The sequence below is a fragment of the Lampetra planeri genome, chromosome 63 (assembly GCF_965212315.1).
Source record: "Lampetra planeri chromosome 63, kcLamPlan1.2.h2, whole genome shotgun sequence".
Classification (NCBI taxonomy): Eukaryota; Metazoa; Chordata; class Hyperoartia; order Petromyzontiformes; family Petromyzontidae; genus Lampetra; species Lampetra planeri.
In genome coordinates, this window is record NC_136169.1 from 1,237,540 (window position 1) to 1,250,562 (window position 13,023).

Below are 13,023 nucleotides of genomic sequence, written 5' to 3' on the forward strand. Positions count from 1 at the left end.
GCAAACGGGTTTTGATTCCTTACCCGTACCCGTTCAGGGCCGCACCAGGGTCGCAAATGGGTACCCGTACCCGGCCGGCCGGGTACGGGTGCCCGTTCCCTACCCGTACCCGTACCCTACCCGAAATGAGTGACAAACGGTTACTCACCAGTGACTCACGGCCTACCCGTACCCGTACCCGGCCACACCAGGGTCGCAAACGGGTACCCGTACCTGGCCGGGTACAGGTAGCCGGGTATCGGGTAGGGTACGGGTATCGGGTACCCGGTTGCGACCTCTGCCGCAAAGACTCTTCCCTGCTTCTGTTAGTTCCCGTGAAAGTGTTTCTCGTGTGTTAGTTCGTTGTCCTTGCCCCGCACCTCCGATTGGCGCAATTGGCCAAGTACGGTGCTAAAGAAGTTCAACATGCATACCTACGTATTGAGGACTGCAGCTCTCTCCTCTGCTGCCTTCTCCGTGCTGAATAGGCCCTGGTCTACCCAGGATGCCCTGGGACTCCTGGCTGCTGCTGCTGCTGCCCTGGCTGCCCCGGGGCTCGTTGTTGTCGATGTTGTTTGTTTGTTATTGATTTGGGGCCCCGATTGCTGGGTATCTCTATCCCTCACTCCTGTTTTCCCTGCCCCTAACCCACTCGTCATGCCCCATTTAATCCGAATGTAGTTTCTTCAGTTTTGTAAAGCATCTTGAGATTGACAATTGTGGTTGCGGGGATTGTGAGCTGGAACAATAATAGCCGGTGTGTTGTTAAACGCTTGTGCACTGCGTGACAATTGCATGTCCAGCTGTGTCGGGTGGTGGAGGGTTCTTAACACAGATTAGGGTCACATCGTTACTTAGTGGCCTAATCCAAACAATAGAATTTAACATGTTGAGATTGCAGTGAAAGTGCTGCTGCTGCTGCTGTTGTCATAAAATGTGCTAACGTAAGAATAATTATCGATACTCTTTGGTCACGAAAACTTCAAATCTAGATTGAATAATTATCTAAGCAGGAATTTGTATCATTATTCTGCAAACTGGGAGCGCACCACCGAGCAGTGCGGCCGTGCGTTTGCCGTGAATCCAGCCCCAGCCGTCCGTGGCCTAGAACTAAACTAAACTAGAAACTATTTTTTATTTCACCAGGTAAGGTGCACTGAGGAACCGGAGAAAAACCCACGCGACCACGGGGAGAACACGCAACCTCCAAATATACAGTTGTCAGGGTCGACATTGAACCCACGACCTCCTGTATACCAGGCGAGATAGTTACCATCTCTCCACGGTGGCTGGATGGCGCTATCCCCCCCCCTCCCACCGCCCATCTGCTCCTGTCCCAATGGCAACAGCCAGAGTTCAATGTCCATTATACGTGTGGTGACATAAGAGGGGAGGGGCTGCTGGGGGCTCTGGGACCCTAGGCAACCCAAACGCTTAAGCCCCTTTGCGCCAGGCGCTGGGACCCTAGGCACCCCAGCCAGTTAAGCCCCTTGGCACCACCAACGGGGGGGGGGGCTGTGTGTGCTCTGTGGGATACCTGGGGGCGCACACAACCCCACCCCTCGTTGGGGACGAGGCATAAAAGGGCAGCTCCCTGGCCGATCGGGGCCAGTCGCAGCTCAAGACCCAAGACCCAAGACCAGCCATCTCAGGACCCTGGGACGCTGTGAGGGCCAGTGGTGGGACTCTGGAACTCCCGGCTCTACGTCCTTGTGAGGGCGAGTTCCGAGGAAGCCAGAGTAGTGTATCTAGGCTGTGTGCCTAGGCTGAATGGAGTGTTGTTGGATTGTAATAAAGAAGTTTCCTCTACAAGTGTCTCCGGAACCCATTACATACGTACGGCCTTGGAGTTCTTGGCCTCCTGCAGCAGGGCCTGAGCGTGCATCATGTCTGAGCGGACAGGGCCCTCGGCCGCCCCCACCCCTCCCGTCTGCAGGGCCCTCAGCTGGTCCTGGGCCCTCACGCACATCCTGTCCACCAGCTGACCCACGCACACACACACACGCACGCAAAGATCCCCCGTATAGCCTTAAAAGACTGTTCGGGCAAGTACTGTTAGCGAGTAGCACCTGCGAAGGCTCTCTCTCTCACCTTTTGGGGCTCGCACGTCCGATTAGCACGGTTGTGCAGCCCAAAATAAATGCAACATACGTACAAAACTGGCATGGCCCACGAGGGGGTGGGTGGCCAGGGGAGGCCCAGCACAGGTTCAGATATTCTTCACCGGTGTCAGTCGTGAGCGGAAATCAAATTCAAATCGGGGTTCGTAGCGCAGCGCACGGACCGCTGTGTTACCAACTACCCACAACAACACACACGCATGCCCGCGCATATACAAACGCGTCCACATCTGCACACACACACACACACGTGTACAACACATGCACAGACACGCACAGACGTACGGACACATACGCACACGTGCACTCGCACACACAAAGAGACACAGACGCACACAGCGACATTCTCTTGCCACTGATCCCCGTTGTGGTATTTGTTGACCCCTGACCTCTTGCTGCCCTTGGGTCACCACCTTTTTCACCGAAGACCAAACCCACACACATTTCTCAGTCAGCACCAGGCCTATAAAGGCTGTGCAGTAAAATAGAATAAAGTTCAACAAGATCTCGGTACGAATCAATTACTACCTACCGCAAAAACACAGATGCCAATTCCCGGACAGGTGGCAACTGTAGTGGGTAGGTGAGTGAGACAGGTGAGCGAGTGAGTGAGTGAGTGAGTGAATGAATGAGTGAATCAGTGGGTGAGTAGGTGAGCTACTGAACGACTTGACAAATGAATCAATGCATGAGTGGGTGGGTGAGTGAATCAGTGAGTCGGTGGAGGGGGCTGCCACCTTTTCAACTCAAGACCAAAACCCACACATCTCAGTCAGCGCCAGGCATATCAAGACTGTCCAGTATCTTGTAACAAAGTTCAACACAATACCGGCGGTACCAGACCTCAAGACTGTTCGGATCGTGCCTGGACATTCACACCCGGACAGGTGGCAACCATAACCCCTGCCGCCCTCCCCGACTCCCTGACCTGCTGGGATGTGCTGGCGAGGATGCCGTGCTGCAGGCGGTAAGCCTGCTCCGGGCACGAACGCCGCGAGCCGTGGTTCCGCAACAGCAGCTTCTCCATCTGCCACGGTCACACACAAAGACAAAGACCCCCCATATAGCCTTAACAGACTGTTGCGGCAAGTGCTGTTAGCGACCGCCTATGAAGACACAAGAGGGGGTGGGTGGCCAGCACCACGCCAGGCTGCCTTTGTCTCCCCAGTGGCGATGTTTATTACACTGTAAAAGGTGCTCATTTGAGGCCGAGTTGACCTACCAGGACCGGTTCAGATAACCATCACTTGTGTTAGCCACGAGCGGGAATCGAACTACGGTTGCCGGGTTCGTAGCCCAGTGCGGTAACCGCTGCACTACCTCTCCTCACACACACATACAAAGATCCCCCATACACACACGCGCACACACGTGTGGACACGTGTGTGCGCGTGTGTGTATGGGGCGACGAGTCTGAACCTTCTGCAGGGCCTCCTCTGTCCTCTCCGGCTGCGTCTTCATTGCGGCCGCCGCGTCGTGCATGGGAAGGGGCATGAATCGCAGGCTGTAGTTCCTGGCGGAGAGATTAAGGAGCGGAGCGGTGGCACTGCGGTTAGCTCAGTGTGCCGTGAGCCACGGCGAGCCGAGAGTGACGAACAGTAGTCTCAACCAGTCCTGGGTCTCCACCTGCCACCGACCCGCACATGCTAGCGTCGTGAAGTGTGGTCAAACAATCCTCGTGACCGACACGACATGGAGAGACCTTCATCCAGCACAACGGGCTGTGAATTCTAGTTCATCTTCTTGGTTCTTTCGGTAAAGTCACGTAGAAGGGAAATAATAAAATAATAAAAATAAAACATTAAAAAAAATTATTTTATTATTTCCCTTCTACGTGACTTTACCGAAAGAACCAAGAAGAACGCTCAATAACGTCACAAAAACCATAATTCTCACGACGTTTCGGCCACAACGCAAGCAGCCGTCCTCAGGTGAAGAACAGGTCTGTCGGAAAGACAGCGTCATTCAGACGCTGTCTGAATGACGCGTCTAGGTTATAATGTTGATTTGTTTACCAAGGAAAGTCTGCTGAGCCTCAAGAATCTTTATCAGGTGGGTCCTGCTACACTGGGAAGTTTGGCCAGTTCCATGCATGAGCATTTCACATGACACTCTAAGCTCCACACCGATAGAATTAGGAATCCAATGCTGTAGTGCCATCTCCTGGTCACTTCACTGGCCAAACCGATGAGAGCCCATATTCCTAGGCAATATTCAGCGCAAGTACTAATCATGCTCCAGCCTGATCAGCTTTCCACATCCGACAAGATCGGTTAGGATCAGGGTGCATTGCTCAAGAGGCCACATGATCGAGGGAGTTTGTGACACTGGGGTCATGCGAGGTCACGCTGGGGGGGTACGCGAGGTGACACTTACTTCTCTAGGGCACTGGCCACATCCTGGAAGCCCTGGGCGGTCGTGCCATTTTTGTCCCAGATCACCGTCCTGCGGGAGTCACACCGTGATCTCACCGTGAGCTCTCCGCGAGCTCGCCACATACACCGCGTTCTTACCGTGAACTCACCGCACACACCGTGATCTCACCATGTTCTCACCGTGAGCTCTCCGCTAGCTCGCCACACACACCGCGTTCTTACCGTGAACTCACCGCACACACCATGATCTCACCATGTTCTCACCGGGAGCTCGCCACATACACCGCGTTCTTACCGAGAGCTTACCGCACACACCGTGATCTCACCGTGTTCTCACCGTGAGCTCTCCGCGAGCTCGCCACATACACCGCGTTCTTACCGAGAGCTTACCGCACACACCGTGATCTCACCGTGTTCTCACTGTGAGCTCTCCACTAGCTCGCCACATACACCGCGTTCTTACCGTGAACTCACCGCACACATCGTGATCTCACCGTGTTCTCACCGTGAGCTCTCCGCTAGCACGCCACACACACCGCGTTCTTACCGAGAGCTTACCGCACACACCGTGATCTCACCATGTTCTCACCGTGAGCTCTCTGCGAGCTCGCCACACACACCGCGTTCTTACCGTAAACTCACCGCACACACCGTGATCTCACCGTGTTCTCATCGTGAGCTCTCCGCGAGTTCGCCACACACACCGCGTTCTTACCGTGAACTCACCGCACACATCGTGATCTCACCGTGTTCTCACCGTGAGCTCTCCGCTAGCTCGCCACATACACCGCGTTCTTACCGTGAACTCACCGCACACACCGTGATCTCACCGTGTTCTTACCGTGAGCTCCCCGCGAGCTCGCCACATACACCGCGTTCCTACCGTGAACTCACCGCACACACCGCGATCTCACCGTGTTCTCATCGTGAGCTCCCCGCGAGTTCGCCACACACACCGCGTTCTTACCGTGAACTCACCGCACACACCGTGATCTCACCGTGTTCTCATCGTGAGCTCTCCGCGAGTTCGCCACACACACCGCGTTCTTACCATGAACTCACCGCACACACCGTGATCTCACCGTGTTCTCACCGTGAGCTCTCCGCTAGCTCGCCACATACACCGCGTTCTTACCGAGAGCTTACCGCACACACCGTGATCTCACCGAGAGCTCACGGCAAGCACGCGGTTGTGTTCGTGTGTGCATGCGTTGGGTGCGTGCGCACACGTGCACCGAAGCATAAACGTGTACCGCTTTGTGCGTACAGGAGCCTGCGCATGTGTGCGTGTGTACCAGAGTGCGGGTGCGTTCATGCGTGCGTGCGTGCGTACCCAAGCGTGTGGGTGCGTGCGTTGCGTGTGCGTGCGTGCGTGTGCGTGCGCGCACCGGAGCGAGCTGTTGATGGCGAGCGCCTTGGCCAGCATGCGCGCCCCCAAGTCCCCCATGGCGTTGCCGCTCAAGTCGACGCTGGCGAGAGTCGCGTTGCTGCCGAGCGCGTTCACCACGACGCTCGTGCCGCTCTTGAGCCGCGAGTCGGCCAGCGACAGGGACTGCAGCATCTGCTCCGCGCAACAGACAAAGGTCCCCCGTGTAGCGTACGCTGGCCGTCGGGGCCGAGTGCTGTTAAAAGGCCGGGGCGTTTCACGAGGAGGCAGCGACGGCGTTTGCACGACGTGCCGGGTGCTCGTTTAACGCCGAGAAAACCCGACACGGACTTACGTACCGAGTCCTCGTCCTGTATCAGCTGCACCACCCCGTCCAGTACCTTAGACAGCATCCTGCAGGTGACACGGGGGGAGGGGGGGACGCAGGGGGCGAGTGGGAAGGGAGGGGATGAGTGTGCGGATGAGAGAGAGCGAGTGTGTGGATGAGAGATGATGATCCATTCATCTTTCGATTTAAAGCTTTCGTGACTGCAGGGATTCATCTTCTTGGTTCTTTCGGTAAAGTCACGAAGAAGGGAAGTAATAAAATAATAAAAATAAAACATAATAAAACAATTCTCACGACGTTTCGGCCACAACGCAAGCAGCCGTTGTGGCCAAAACGTCGTGAGAATTGTTTTATTATGTTTTATTTTTATTATTTTATTACTTCCCTTCTACGTGACTATACCGAAAGAACCAAGAAGATGGATCCATTCATCGTTATTTACCGTCATCGATTTCGCGAATTCACGCCCGTTGAATCCTCTCATCTATTTCATTCACCTCACCTCCACCATTACATTCATAAGTACCATTGTTAATTTTTTGTAAAGCGCCTTGGTTCAGGAGCTATGTGAACTCCTTTAAGATAAGATAAGTGAGCAAGGCAGAGAGAAGACAAACAGGCGAATGGACGAGCAGTCGAATGGGTGGCCGGGTGGTTGGATGAGTACACTAGGTTGGTGGTGAGTGAGTGAGAGGGTGGATAGGCGGGTGAGTGAGTGGGTGGGTGAGGAGGTGGTGAGGAGGTGAGCACACACTTGGGCTTAAGGCTGGAGAAGTTACGGCCCAGGTCGAGGTGGCGTATGGAGCGATTCTTGCCGAGGACATTCATGAGCGACAGGAGATCGCTATCCAGACCTGGGGCGACAAAAACATGCGACTCAACTCACACTCGCGGATCCACTCACCCACCCACCCCCCCTCCCATTCCCACCCCCCCCACCCCTTATCGAGCACGTGGCTTTACCGTTGTCGGCCAGGTCGAGGCGTGAGAGGTTTGGGACGTCCTCCAGGCAGTACTTGAGAGCCTTGGATCCTTCCAGACGCAACTGTCAACGGCAGCAGCAGCCAGCCACCATGGCTCGCGAATCAACACGCCGGCTCTACGCGCTCACCCGCTCGCTCACCCATTCAGCTGCTTGTTCATCCTTTTACCTGCTCACTCACTCACTCACTCATTTCTCTTACTTGTCCACTCACTCAATAACCAAGCATCCTCTCAGCCAGTCATTTGCTCGCTCACCCAATCACCCGCTCACTCAGCTTCTCAGCCACTCAGCCGCTCACTGATCCACTAACTCACCCACTCACCCGCTCGTTTACACTCATTTGCTTGCTCATCCAGTCATTCAATAGTTCACTCACTTACCTACTCGCTCAATTGCCCACTCACTAGTCCACTCATTCACTCACCTCCTCGCCCTCTAGTCCACTTCTTCGCTCGCCCACTCGTCGGCTCGCCCGCTCGTTCCCCTACTGGCTCGCTCGCTCGCTCACTCACTCACTCGTCCGCGACGGGTGCCTCTTACCTCGCAGCCGCTGAGCTCCAGCGACACGTCCTGCAGGTGCTTGTTCGCTGCCAGCCCCAGCAGCAGCTCCCTGTGGGGCGCCGTGAGCATGGAGGGAGAAGGGGGGTGATCTCGGGGTCAACCCCAGGTCACGCCGTCAACCCGGGGTCACGCTCGAGGTGCTCATCGATTCATCACCAATGATGGTAAATCCCTTAATCCACAGCCCGCGGGTCCTCGTATGCGGAGCTCCTGTCCCACAGCCAACGTGACACCGCCACTCCACCGTGGCGCAGCGGGTGAGTTTGTAGATGAATGGGCGGGCGAATGAGCGGGTGAGTTCCTGTGCGGGCGAATGCCTGCACGGGTGAGCTTGTAGGTGAATGAATGGGTGAGTGAGTGAGTGAGTTGGTGAGTGAGCGGGTGAGCAGGCGAAGGATCCGGCTTCCTCACCGGACGGCGGGGGCGGGTAGGCGGGTGTCGGAGAGGTCGATGTGAGACAGGATGAGAGCGCTGCTGAAGAAACGCCTGCAGGAGGGCAGCACGTCTCGGGCCTTCCTGCGACGGCACCACGGCGCCATCCAACACAGCAGCACGAACAACACCGTCTAACACTGCAGCACCGTCTGACATGGCAGCGCCATGAACGCATCTAACACAGCAGTGCTAACACAGCACCGTCTAACACTGCAGCGCCGTCTGACATGGCAGCGCCATGAACGCATCTAACACAGCAGTGCTAACACAGCACCGTCTAACACTGCAGCACCGTCTGACATGGCAGCGCCATGAACGCATCTAACACAGCAGTGCTAACACAGCACCGTCTAACACTGCAGCGCCGTCTGACATGGCAGCGCCATGAACGCATCTAACACAGCAGCACAAACAACACAGCGCCGTCTAACACTGCAGCGCCGTCTGACATGGCAGTGCCATGAACACATCGTGTCTCTAGTAATAGGTTTTTACCCTTTCAACTGGTACAAAAACTGACACCTTTATACAAGGGATCAATAACCGCAACACAAGCAGTCAATATGTAAACAAAAAGAAACAACTCTGATAATGTATGCACTGTCCTTGAAGTTGATTGGTCCACACCCGAGACAGCTTTTCTTAGAGCCAAGTCTCCATTGGTGTTGGACCAGATGACGCCAAAAGGCGTACAACTCAAAGACAGCGCACTATCAGAGTATTGAGAGTTTGGGGTAAGCATTTACACTACGAGACCTCCTTTACCAGTGGCAAAATATAGTAATAGGTTTTAACCCTTTCAACTGGTACAAAAACTGACACCTTTATACAAGGGATCATGCTTGCAATAACCACAACACAAGCAGTCAAAATGCAAACAAAAAGAAACAACTCTCATAATGATAATGTCTCTGTCTCTGTTGGTTGCAAGCTGTTGGGCGAGTCTCACCGATAGGAAAAGACGTTCTTTGACAGGCGCAGCTCCTGCAAGTGCCGGCAGCAGCCTCGCAAGAGCGCCCCGAACATCTGACAGGCGACAGCGCCATACTCGTCGAGACATCGCCACACACACACCACTGCACACATGTCACGCATGCACCATACACGCACGTCACGCACGCCACACGTCACACACACTAGACACATACGTCACATGCACACACGTCACACGCACACACGTCACATGCACACAGGTCACTCACACACACACCACACACACGCGTCACAGACACGCGTAACACACGCACGTCACTGACACACGTCACACACACACCACACACACGCGTCACAGATACGCGTAACAGACGCACGGCACTGACACACGTCACACACACACCACACACACGCGTCACTCGTACACACGTCACACACACACCACACACACGCGTCACAGACACGCGTAACACACACACACCACACACACACGTCACACACACACACGTCCCCTCCGCGGCCGCCGCGACCCTCACCGTCTCCACGACGCTCTCCGTGCCGGACAGGTCAAGCACCGCGAGGGCGTTGGGCTGCGCCAGGAACGCGTACAGGTTCTGGGTGAGGAGGGGGGAAGATGGCACAATCGCCAGTCACGGCTGAGTCGACCTAGTGGCGGCCCACTCCCTGTGCGGGTGACGGCAAGGGGGTGTGGCGGGGAAGGTGTCTGCGCGGCGCTCACCGACGTCTCATCTGCGCGCAGGATGACACCAGAGAGGTCTAGGCACGTGAGCGAGTTCAGGGTCAACTCGCTGGTCATCAGCGCCTGCGACATCGCGTTCACCCCTGCGCACGCGCACACACGCGTATACGCGCGCGACGGACATGCACAGACGCGCACGCAAGGGACACACGCACGCCAACACGCGGACGCACGTGGGAATGAAACGCAACGCACACGTTGGCAACATGGGCAACGTTCGCACAGATATACGAGAAGTCACACGCGTGTACTTAGAGATGTACATACGTGGACACGCCCGCAGACAGACACACATGGCACAGGAACGTAAGAACGGGCACACACGCACACACAGATGGACATGCACGTGGACACACATACACAGACACAAGCAACAACAAGACATTTACAAAGAACCTTTCAGAGGGGAATGCTCATGCGCGCACGCACGCACGCAGGCACCCAATGACCTCTGTAAAAGCAGCAATTGCCGACCTGTTTAAAAATTCATGAATCCTTCTGTGACTGCGACCCATGGCAAGCCAAGTGGGTGGTGGGGTGGGGACGTTGCGGTGAGTGGGCGACTGTGTGCGCGGGACAACTTGATCAGAGTGCACATCACTCAGCTTTATCGTAAACAAACAGGCAGTGCATCATTAAACCTCCTTTGCCAGTACCAAAATATAATAATAGGGGTTTTCCCCTTTTTTCTGGCAACAAAACTGAAACCTTTTTACGAGGATTCATGTCTGCACACTATGATAATATATGCATTGTCCTTGAAACTGAAAGAAAGCCGTCCCTTGGTCTGGACCAAACAGTTTCAAGGACAATGCATATATAATCATAGTATGTTTTTTGTTTGCATTTTGACTGCAAGTATTGTGGTTAATGCAGACATGATTCCTCGTAAAAAGGTTTCAGTTTTGTTGCCAGAAAAAAGGGGAAAAGCCCTATTATAAAACAGGCAGTGCATCGTGGCTATGTTGGCCTGGCATAATCTTTTTGCTAGATGTATAAGAGGGCGAGTGAATGAGTGAGTGGGTGGTGACTAGTTTGGCCAAGTGAGTGGGTGAGCCAGTGGTTGGCTGGCTGGATAGGTGAGCGAGTGAGTGAGCGAACGAGTGGGTGGGTGAGTGAGTGAGCGAGCGAGTGAGTGAGGGAGTGGGCGAGCGAATGATTGAGCGAGCGACCTAGTGAGTGAGTGAGGGAGTGAGCAAGCGAGCGAGTGATTGAGTGAGCGAGCAAGCCAGTGAGTGAGCGAGTGGGTGGCTAGCTGGCCAAGTAAGTGAGTGAGCGAGTGGGTGGCTAGCTGGCCAAGTAAGTGAGTGAGCGAGTGGTTGGATGGCTGGCCAAGTGAGTGAGTGAGCGAGTGGTTGGATGGCTGGGTGGGTGAGTGAGCACGCATGTGAGCGGGCAAGTGAGTGGCTAGCTGACCGAGTGAGTGAGTGCGCACGTGCGTGAGTGAGCGGGTGAGTGGCTAGCTGACCGAGTGAGTGAGTGCGCACGTGCGTGAGTGAGCGGGTGAGTTGCTCGCTGACTGAGTGAGTGCGCACGTGCGTGAGCGAGCGGGTGAGTGGCTAGCTGACCGAGTGAGTGAGTGCGCACGTGCGTGAGTGAGCGGGTGAGTGGCTAGCTGACTGAGTGAGTGAGTGAGCACGTGCGTGAGTGAGCGGGTGAGTGGCTAGCTGACTGAGTGAGTAAGTGCGCACGTGCGTGAGTGAGCGGGTGAGTTGCTCGCTGACTGAGTGAGTGAGCATGTGAGTGAGCGAGCGGGTGAGTGGCTAGCTGACCGAGTGAGTGAGTGAGCACGTGCGTGAGCGACCGGTTTCGTGGCTAGCTGACCGAGTGAGTGAGTGCGCACGTGCGTGAGTGAGCGGGTGAGTGGCTAGCTGACCGAGTGAGTGAGTGCGCACGTGCGTGAGTGAGCGGGTGAGTTGCTCGCTGACTGAGTGAGTGAGCATGTGAGTGAGCGAGCGGGTGAGTGGCTAGCTGACCGAGTGAGTGAGTGAGCACGTGCGTGAGCGACCGGTTTCGTGGCTAGCTGACCGAGTGAGTGAGTGCGCACGTGCGTGAGTGAGCGGGTGAGTTGCTCGCTGACTGAGTGAGTGAGCATGTGAGTGAGCGAGCGGGTTAGTGGCTAGCTGACCGAGTGAGTGAGTGCGCACGTGCGTGAGCGACCGGTTTCGTGGCTAGCTGACCGAGTGAGTGAGTGCGCACGTGCGTGAGTGAGCGGGTGAGTGGCTAGCTGACCGAGTGAGTGAGAGCGCACGTGCGTGAGTGAGCGGGTGAGTGGCTAGCTGACCGAGTGAGTGAGTGCGCACGTGCGTGAGTGAGCGGGTGAGTGGCTAGCTGACCGAGTGAGTGAGAGCGCACGTGCGTGAGTGAGCGGGTGAGTGGCTAGCTGACCGAGTGAGTGAGTGCGCACGTGCGTGAGTGAGCGGGTGAGTTGCTCGCTGACTGAGTGAGTGAGCATGTGAGTGAGCGAGCGGGTGAGTGGCTAGCTGACCGAGTGAGTGAGTGAGCACGTGCGTGAGCGACCGGTTTCGTGGCTAGCTGACCGAGTGAGTGAGTGCGCACGTGCGTGAGTGAGCGGGTGAGTTGCTCGCTGACTGAGTGAGTGAGCATGTGAGTGAGCGAGCGGGTTAGTGGCTAGCTGACCGAGTGAGTGAGTGCGCACGTGCGTGAGTGAGCGGGTGAGTGGCTAGCTGACCGAGTGAGTGAGTGCGCACGTGCGTGAGTGAGCGGGTGAGTGGCTAGCTGACTGAGTGAGTGAGTGAGCACGTGCGTGAGTGAGCGGGTGAGTGGCTAGCTGACCGAGTGAGTGAGTGAGCATGTGAGTGAGCGGGCAGGTTAGTGGCTAGCTGACTGAGTGAGTGAGTGAGTGCGCACGTGCGTGAGCGACCGGTTTCGTGGCTAGCTGACTGAGTGAGTGAGTGAGCACGTGCGTGAGTGAGCGGGTTAGTGGCTAGCTGACTGAGTGAGTGAGTGAGCACGTGCGTGAGCGACCGGTTTCGTGGCTAGCTGACCGAGTGAGTGAGTGCGCACGTGCGTGAGCAACCGGTTTCGTGGCTAGCTGACTGAGTGAGTGAGTGCGCACGTGCGTGAGCGACCGGTTTCGTGGCTAGCTGACTGAGTGAGTGAGTGCGCACGTGCGTGAGCGACCGGTTTCGTGGCTAGC

At 55.8% G+C, this 13,023-nt stretch overlaps 1 protein-coding gene across 4 annotated transcripts in view; it reads right to left on the bottom strand.

Moving 5' to 3' along the window:
- Positions 1-13,023, bottom strand: part of LOC144736883 (F-actin-uncapping protein LRRC16A-like) — a 50,276-nt gene that overhangs the window by 11,547 nt on the left and 25,706 nt on the right. For all 4 annotated transcript variants that reach the window (XM_078619545.1, XM_078619541.1, XM_078619544.1 and 1 more), the window contains exons 13-25: positions 9,843-9,946; positions 9,640-9,717; positions 9,120-9,196; positions 8,147-8,251; positions 7,715-7,784; positions 7,153-7,234; positions 6,944-7,043; positions 6,200-6,254; positions 5,863-6,035; positions 4,476-4,544; positions 3,519-3,612; positions 3,028-3,126; positions 1,820-1,960 (exon numbers count right to left, since the gene is read on the bottom strand). In XM_078619545.1, the coding sequence (XP_078475671.1) occupies positions 1,820-1,960; positions 3,028-3,126; positions 3,519-3,612; positions 4,476-4,544; positions 5,863-6,035; positions 6,200-6,254; positions 6,944-7,043; positions 7,153-7,234; positions 7,715-7,784; positions 8,147-8,251; positions 9,120-9,196; positions 9,640-9,717; positions 9,843-9,946 (1,247 nt within the window). The remainder of the gene's footprint in view (positions 1-1,819; positions 1,961-3,027; positions 3,127-3,518; positions 3,613-4,475; positions 4,545-5,862; positions 6,036-6,199; positions 6,255-6,943; positions 7,044-7,152; positions 7,235-7,714; positions 7,785-8,146; positions 8,252-9,119; positions 9,197-9,639; positions 9,718-9,842; positions 9,947-13,023) is intronic.